An 8387-nucleotide genomic window follows, 5' to 3' on the forward strand; every position below is an offset into this window, starting at 1 on the left:
AATTTATATCTTTATGATTTTGATTTAAAGATATAAAAGGACAAAATTGATGAAACAATTTAAATCACCTTGAACCAAAATAAAAGGACAGGATTTGATTTCGGATAACAAAAAACTATATGTAGTTGTCACAGCTATAATTAATTTAGCTTCATTTAGCTAAGTAGAGATGATGAGCTTCATTTAGCTAAGTAGAGATGCATCATCGACATCAAGAAATATCAAGATCGATATAAAAAATCAGAACTTTAGAAAATAAGAACTAAGATAAATCAAGAAGGACTAATTTCGGATATCGAAAAACAGGATGCAACTGTCTCAGATCTAATTAATTTCGGATACCGAGGAGTTGAAACGAAGTGCTTTTGCCGTCTTACCCCAAGGACGCCTAACCGTGACGGTGGACAGTATCAGCGTCTGGACTATCGTTCCACAGATCATCCCGACCCATATGCCCTGCGATACCACTTGAGATATAACAATGTCTAACAAATGACCTTTTTTAATTAGCCATCTTTGTAGAAAAAGACATTATACCTCTACGCCAAAATGAAGATACCATCCCAAGAAGATCCCGAGAGGCACCCCGACGATATAGTAGCTCCCGATGTTAATGTACGCAACAAAGACTTGCCAACCGGATCCAACGGCTACACCTGAAAATCCAAGATTCGAGATTAACAATGTATTCCTTTATTAACATTCACAATTCATGACTTCCGGTGGACAGACCAAACAAGAGAACTCGTTCCAAAAGACTTCCAAAAGACTGACGATGAATAGAGGAACAAAAGATGAGGCTAATAAGATTCCATATCTACTATAGCTTCTCTTACCTGAAAGAATGGGTTGAATGCAGTTGAATAGAATGGTTATTGCCAATAACGAGGCTAGCTCCTCGACCATCGAGATCACAGACGAGCTAGATACGAATATCATTGCAATCTTGTCCGGGAAGGCCATGATTATTCCAAAGAACAGGAAACCGATCAACAGAGAGTTGAAGACGGAAACTTTAGCAGCAAGCTTTGCAGAGTTTTCATTCCCGGCTCCAATTTCACATGCTACACGGATCCTGAGTTCATCGGGGAGGGATACTCAATGAAAAATGGAACTGAGACGTATCTTTATCGAAGAAAAAAAAAACAGACGAAACAAACCAGCGAGCAAGAAGTGTATGATAGTACGGTAGAGATGCAACATAGAGAAAAACTCAACGTACCCCGTTGCTGCATATAGCCCCATCGGAATCATGGACTCCCAACCATAGAAGCTCATGCTGTCAGACACGAAGAAAACGTCAAGATAAACACGAAACCAAGCTGATCGCGAGAAGAATCATTATCCACCAACCATATGGACAAGGCATCGACAGCAACCTCCGTGCCTTTGATGCTCGAGACGAGAACCAGCATCCTAAAGTAAAAATTCTCCAACCTGAAAATTCAAGACATCGAAGATGAGTAAAGATTGTTCTAGAAACGTCGACTGAAGTAGGGATTGCACGGGATTTGGGAGCATACGCGAGCATGACACCAGAAGCTAGAGACAGTTTAAAGAAATCCCAGAGGTCATTGAAAGCCTCCCTCGAGAAGCCAGTCCAAGAAGTAGGACACCAACCACAGACACTATAGATGAACATCCCCACAACAGACATCCACCACGAGAAATCGAGAGTGAGGGCTATCCCCACAATGCCAACCCTCAAATTATAAACGAAAATCCAACTTATTACCACGTGTAGAGCAAGCACCGCGCCACAGACCCAAGCAACAACGCAGGTCTTCAACTGGCACTGCAAGAACCTCGTCAGAGTGAACTGGAACGCGAAGCTCAAGTGCATAGGGATCAGCCATAACGCCACCTGACCCGCCAGCTCTGCTAATGGCGCCGGCTGCCCCACAAGCTTCAACATTGGTTCGAGAAAAATGAAGAGAGGTAGAAGAGCTATCGAGCTCAGAAACAACACCACCCACGAGCGTTGCAGATATATGCCCAACAGGCGGTATTGCTTTCCTCCGTAGGCTTGTCCACACAACATCTCAAGCACACTAGCCATTCCTAGCTAATAACGAGGAGTCATGCTTCGAATATCGATAATCTTAATCGAGAGCGGATAAATGCAATTTTGCACTTGTTTTAGACAACCATGTGACATGAAAAAAACATTCAAGAGTTGTTGTTGGCAAAGCTATTAACTGAAATTAAGAATCTTGAGCTCAAATTTGCTGCAAGTCATTGAAATTAAGAATCTTGAGCTCAAATTTGCCGCAAGTCATAGAAATGAAGAATCTTGGACTCAAATATGATGCAATTTATAGAAATTGAGTATCTTCAACTCAAATTTGTAGCAAGTTATAGAAATCAAGAAACTTGAACTCAAATTTGCTGCAAGTCATAGAAACGAAGAATCTTGGACTCAAATATGATGCAATTTACAGAAATGAAGAATCTTGAACTCAAATTTGATGCAATTTACAGAAATGAAGAATCTTGAACTCAAATATGATGCAATTTACAGAAATTGAGAATCTTGAACTCAAATTTGCAGCAAGTTATAGATATTAAGAATCATGAACTCAAATTTGCTGCGAGTCATAGAAATGAAGAATCTTGAACTCAAATTTGCTGCAAGTCATAGAAATGAAGAATCTTGGACTCAAATATGATGCAATTTACAGAAATTAAGAATCTTGAACTCAAATTTGCAGCAAGTTATAGAAATTAAGAATCTTGAACTCAAATTTGCAGCAAGTTATAGAAATTAAGAATCTTGAATTCTAATTTGCAGCAAGTTATAGAAATTAAGAATCTTGAATTCAAATTTGCAGCAAGTTATAGAAATTAAGAATCTTGAATTCAAATTTGCAGCAAGTTATAGAAATTAAGAATCTTGAACTCAAATTTGCTGCGAGTCATAGAAATGAAGAATATTGGACTCAAATATGATGCAATTTACAGAAATTGAGAATAGTGAACTCAAATTTGAAGCAATTTACAGAAATGAAGAATCTTGAACTCAAATATGATGCAAGTCATAGAAATTAATAAGCTTGGATTCAAATCTGCTGCAGTTTATCTAAATTAAGAATCTTGGACTCAAATTTGATGCAAGTCATAGAAATTAAGAATCTTGGGCTCAAATTTGCTGCAATCCATAGGAAAGAAGGAACAAAAACATCACATTACCACAAACACACACACACACACACACAACACTAAAATTAACATTGTAAATGAGACATCAAGCTCAGATCTTTAACCTTAAATAAACAGCTATTGGGAGCCAAATTTGTATCTCTTTTTCCTCAACACAAGCATGATAACACAAATTCTACCCCCAAAACTAACTTAATGAGTTTCAATTTTTATTCTCAAATGTAAAAAAAAAAAAGAATCCGCTGCAGCTGAAGAAATGGGGAAGGAGAGGTACCAAGAAGCCGAAGGTGATGGAGATGATGACGGTGGTGACAATGGAGATGGCGGCGAGCTGGTTTTGGCCGAGGTGGCCGGCGAGAGATTGGGTGATGATAGTGAGAGAAAACATAGCCAATCGACAGAAGATTGAGGGAGCTGCTATTTGCCATAGCTTCTTCAACTCTCCCCACGCCTCCTTCACACTTCCCGGCGGGATTGGGAGTAGCAAGGGCTGCTTCGGATCAGAGTTCACTTCCTCCATCGATGTTTCATTTTAAAATGTCAGCTTTACTTGTGCATTACAACAATACACACTTTATTTTTGGTTCATTAATTATTCGATACTCCATCCCTTTCATAATAAGGGTAGTATTTTATCATTTTGGTATGACTCATAAATATAAATGACAAGTACACTTCATATTCTATTAACTTATTTCACTCATATTTTATTATATAAAACTAGCATATATATGACTTAAATTCCACTAATTTATTCAACTCACTTTTCTTTACATTTTCTTAAAACCCGTGTCATAACTAAATAGGACTCGGGAGAGTATTTGGTCTGTGCGAATTTGAAAAATTATTTGTCTTTGTTAACAATAATAGGGAAAACAATTAATGTAGGTCATACTTTTATTATTAACTTCAGTTTTATATAATAACTATGATTAATTGAAATTAGCTAACCGAATATAGAGTCCACATACTACAAGTAATAAAAGTAATTAATGGGATTTAGACAAAAGTGACAAAATAGGACAATGCACAGGATGTCAGCGGTTCGAGTCTGCTTATCTCCAACTCATGAACTTAGCCGATACAAAGCTATATGATAATGATAACACCCAATTTTTCCGATTCGGCGGTTCAATCTATGATTTATCATTCATGGATATTGATAAGTTCCATCCATTTAGCAGCACCTTAGGATGACATAGCCTTATTTCGAGACCAAAGTGAGTATCATTCAAATGAATTAATACAATATTATTTTATTATGTAAATCGTGACGTCATTTTAATTGATGTCCGGTAATGTCACGTAAATAAGTTATCAAATTATGTACAACATCAGAATAAATCAATAGTTTAGTTGTAAAATCAGAACATATTAATCTATATTAGTAATTTACAAGTTAATTTTAACATTAGTATGCAAAATCAAAATTTGTCGAAATTTATAGGCAAATTGTTATTTTTAAGGATGCTTTTATTGTTTAAATAAAATGAAGACATGACATTACTTTTGTGATGTGTTTGGTATACATTTTTAAGATATTGATGCATGTCCCATCTTAAGATATTGATAAAGGGAATATATTCAATGCCGGAAGTAACCAAAAAAAAGGTGAGTGAAGTTTCATATTTGAGTTTTAAGTCTGACAAATATACAAACAAAACATGATAAGTACTACTCCATGTGCCATAACTATAACCAAGTTAAATCAAAATTTTTAGGCATGAAAATTTAAAAATTATATTAAAAAGTAAGAGAGATAAATAAAGTTGGAAAGATAAAGAGAGAGTAAAGTATGTGATGAAATAAATTAAGAGTGATTGGATGTTTTGTTTTTTATCAAAAAAGAAAATGACTCGACTTAGTTGGGACATCCCAAAAAGGAATACTACTCAACTTAGTTGGGACGGAGAGGGTAATTATTTGGGAAATGGTTTATGGTTGTTGATTGATAGAAGAGGAGTTCATGCTTTCATTTATCTTGGAAAGATTATTTATGCATCACCCGAATAAAAAACTAAGATACTTGTATGCATGATTCAAATAAACACTGTGATACCTTTTAAAAATATCTTGAAATGATGATTTATGCTTTACCAATATTTTGAACGATCTGATTTAATCCCTAGACTGTGAATATGTCTTTCTTTTCCATTACAAGAAGAGCTCCTGTTTATGTAAAATATATTAGTATCATATAGTAAATCACTATACAAAAATGGATTTCGGGTATGCAAAAGTTATGCGTTTGTCAAACAGTTCTCTATTTTTTTGTTTGGTTATTGTTTCTACTCGAGGTTGGCTACCTTGGTTGAGTACTCCATCTTTAGCACTATTGAATATAATAACAATTTTCATATAATATTAATATAATAAAATAAAATTAAAAATAATAATATAAAGTGCTTTGAAGTAGCAAATACAGTAGTATAATTTTCTGCAAAGAACAAATGAGGATATATTTTTATCAGAAACTTAACAAGTACTAGTACTTGCTAGGCAGACTAGCAGAGGCAGTAAATAGTGCACGGATCTGAGAAGAGTCGAGAACAATAGCCGTCAGAGGGATTAAGATCGCGTCCAGATAAGAATATGCTATATATACATAACTTGAGACGAAGGACCATCAACCAGAACGGATCCCACCCATGAAGGTCATTGGGTCGGGGCAATTCCCACTGAACTGAGCTTGCGAGAAGTCAAAGCCCGGGTTCTGCAGAAAAAGATCACAGTGGAGAAGCAAATGTAAGATTAGACTTAGAGAGTGACAAAGCTGTGCAACTTCGTGAAGTGCTCTAGATGTTACAATGACCTTGGGAAGCCAAATCTATCAAATCCAGCACAAGATTTAGAGGTTATTATTCTGAATCTAGTTTCTATTTTAGAAAAATGCAGTTGTATGTTAGTTTGCAATAAATGGAACTACATATGCACCAGCTTCGTATAGCTATGACGGATAACATGATTATACAGAAATTCTACTCGAATATCTTTTATATGGAACATTTAGCTGCAATTATTAGTATATGTATATTGCATGCTCATCAACTGAAATATTACCAAAAGCTTTCTCAAACATTCACCTTTCATCTATCAAACAATCAAAAACTAAAACTTGGGGTTCTTTTTGGTAAAGAATTAAGATGGTGTACCTCTTCTTGAAATCGTTGAAGCATGAGACGCCTCTGTTCGAGATCAGCATTATATGGATCCAACTGGGCTTGGCCCATTATAGGTGAAGACCATGTCTGGCCTTTGTCCCTCTTCTGCAAGGTTATGTGCATTATATTGTCTTCTGCAAGATACCAATTTGAAACAATGTTAAAGTCCCGCACTAGGAAACAAAGTTAATTGATTCATCAGCATATAATGATATCCAGGACATGTACAAGTTAACTCCATCATTTGGCATGTCAAACAACTAAACACACTTGTCCATGTTTTTGTGCACTTGTAGGAAACCACATCGCTTTCCACAATACAATACATCCCCCAACAGTAAGAACAATGGCTTGGTTACACCAGACAACTTTTAAGAACGTGTCTAAGTTTGGGCATGTACTTATCATAGGATTCATTTCCAAGATTTTTGGACCAAAAAAGAGTGTTTAGACTTGTTCCTCCAAAAAATTCTAATTTCTAGAATCGTAAATTCTTGTGTTCTATTATAGAGATGCACAGCCAAAAGCAGTTCAGAAAAACAGAAGTTTTTATTTCTGTAGTGAGTGCATAAGTTCTACTTACAAACAACTACATTTTTCGTTATCAAGATGTTACTTTAATCTTGATTTCCTATAGCAAAAACAAAAGCATTCAAACTGTCCTCTGGTCCTCAAATTTAGAACATTTATCTTTCTATGTTTACTCTTTACCAAACCACTAAATCGTAGCAGACGCTTATTAATAAAACATAGTAATAACAAATTAAAGAAAGAAGCAACAAAGCTATGATTCTCATCTAACACCATGGTTACCCGAGATAAATGACTTAATCAATGCCACAACCTCGTCTGCCTAAGTGGTATCTATAACTCGCACTAGAAAAATTAAATCAACGTATTCTATTAAGTGAACATAAACCGGGCACAATTACGTACCAAGAGTCCAAAACGAACAATCCGTCTTCACCGGGAAGGCAAGCTCGTGCTGCAGTTCATCAATGAGACAAAATCACTCACAACCACTCAATACAGCTAACAAATCACAGATGAATTAATACAAACTGTCCAAGAAAAAGGCACAAAATCGTACATTAAGGTAGGGTGGATTCCCTTTGATCCCAACCTCAACATGCTTGGAATCAATTTTGCAGTGAAATAACTTCTTTGGAACGTTAGCTGGAAGCTCTATGTACATATTCATCTCTTCCAGCGTTTGATCCCAGTCGAACACCTTTTGCCCTAAAACACCAACATTTCCATAAGTTCATCATCATATCTAGATAGAAATTTCACTGTATAAAAAGGGAAATACTACCGTTGTGAATGTAGCTGTGGCTTTTCTCGGGAACTAATTTCTCAGCCATTTCTTTTGTGTAATTGATCGGAGCTGCATCTCTCTCTCAGAAACTTCAATGCAGTGTTAGCTCTGGAAATATGATCAATCAAAAAATTTAGCTCAGCAATCCAGAAAATCAAGTAACAGTAAAAGGTTAGCACAATATTGGCGATTAAAACAGTAAATTTAGCATTAATGCGATATTGAATTGCTCTATTTCTGAGATGGTAGCTAAAAACTCAGAAAGGTTTGGGGGAGAAACGGATAAAGTAATGGAAAAAATCGCGATAACACGAAAAACAGAGAATTTCACGAGCACCGTTGAATTTAAGCTGGAGCGGGGAATTTACGGTTGTCGTCGGCGGCGATGAAGCGGAATTTGGTTTTTCCGATTCGCAGTGATGAATTGGGGCTTTTTGGTGTCAGAATTTAGGATAAATTTCATGTAGATCCTAAAGATTGGGCTATTACAATAAGTTCCCTAATGTTTTGTTAATTGAAAAACACCCTAAAACTTTAAGGAATGAGGATTTTTTTTATTTTTTTATGAAAGAAAATATATTTTAGATGAAATGAAAATAGTTTATATTTTAGATGAAAAGAAAATAGTTTATGAATTTGAATTATGGAAGATGAAAATTACAAGGAACAATAAAGATAGAAATTACATAATTGAAATTAAGTTAAAAATTCAAGTAGTCGACTTGAGGAGTTATTTTTATTGGTAAGTG

General features: G+C 35.6%; 2 protein-coding genes across 4 annotated transcripts; both read right to left on the minus strand.

Annotated features, from left to right (window-relative positions):
* Positions 1 to 93: 93 nt before the first annotated feature.
* On the minus strand, positions 94 to 3717 carry LOC121759899 (protein DETOXIFICATION 27-like). 2 transcript variants are annotated; one of them, XM_042155470.1, is made up of 7 exons: positions 3434 to 3717; positions 1524 to 2061; positions 1354 to 1437; positions 1223 to 1279; positions 837 to 1075; positions 538 to 656; positions 94 to 456 (listed from the first exon to the last, which is right to left on the minus strand). In XM_042155470.1, the coding sequence occupies exons 1-7, from the start codon at positions 3585 to 3587 to the stop codon at positions 325 to 327; spliced, it is 1323 nt and encodes a 440-aa protein (XP_042011404.1). In that variant the 5' UTR covers positions 3588 to 3717; the 3' UTR covers positions 94 to 324. The 2 variants fall into 2 exon arrangements, with proteins under 2 accessions (XP_042011404.1, XP_042011403.1); XM_042155469.1 differs by having other exon boundaries at positions 1524 to 2065.
* Positions 3718 to 5501: 1784 nt separating this feature from the next.
* On the minus strand, positions 5502 to 8113 carry LOC121760197 (nudC domain-containing protein 2-like). 2 transcript variants are annotated; one of them, XM_042155841.1, is made up of 6 exons: positions 7976 to 8113; positions 7636 to 7746; positions 7411 to 7559; positions 7257 to 7305; positions 6312 to 6454; positions 5502 to 5872 (listed from the first exon to the last, which is right to left on the minus strand). In XM_042155841.1, the coding sequence occupies exons 2-6, from the start codon at positions 7682 to 7684 to the stop codon at positions 5786 to 5788; spliced, it is 477 nt and encodes a 158-aa protein (XP_042011775.1). In that variant the 5' UTR covers positions 7685 to 7746; positions 7976 to 8113; the 3' UTR covers positions 5502 to 5785. The 2 variants fall into 2 exon arrangements, with proteins under 2 accessions (XP_042011775.1, XP_042011776.1); XM_042155842.1 differs by having other exon boundaries at positions 8007 to 8093.
* Positions 8114 to 8387: the final 274 nt, after the last annotated feature.

Source organism: Salvia splendens, chromosome 13 (genome assembly GCF_004379255.2).
Source record: "Salvia splendens isolate huo1 chromosome 13, SspV2, whole genome shotgun sequence".
Classification (NCBI taxonomy): domain Eukaryota; kingdom Viridiplantae; phylum Streptophyta; class Magnoliopsida; order Lamiales; family Lamiaceae; genus Salvia; species Salvia splendens.

Bases quoted from the DNA above. Each gene is read 5' to 3' on its own strand.
- LOC121759899 (XM_042155469.1), bottom strand. From the start codon at position 3,679: ATGGAGGAAGTGAACTCTGATCCGAAGCAGCCCTTGCTACTCCCAATC. The intron at 2,066-3,433 runs GTACCTCTCCTT...CCTCGTTATTAG, and splicing joins CCATCACCTTCGGCTTCTTG to CTAGGAATGGCTAGTGTGCT. The intron at 1,438-1,523 runs GTATGCTCCCAA...TTGAATTTTCAG, and splicing joins GCTTCTGGTGTCATGCTCGC to GTTGGAGAATTTTTACTTTA.
- LOC121760197 (XM_042155841.1), bottom strand. From the start codon at position 7,684: ATGGCTGAGAAATTAGTTCCCGAGAAAAGCCACAGCTACATTCACAAC. The intron at 7,560-7,635 runs GTAGTATTTCCC...TTGGTGTTTTAG, and splicing joins CCACAGCTACATTCACAACG to GGCAAAAGGTGTTCGACTGG. The intron at 6,455-7,256 runs GTACGTAATTGT...GGTATCTTGCAG, and splicing joins TTGTTCGTTTTGGACTCTTG to AAGACAATATAATGCACATA.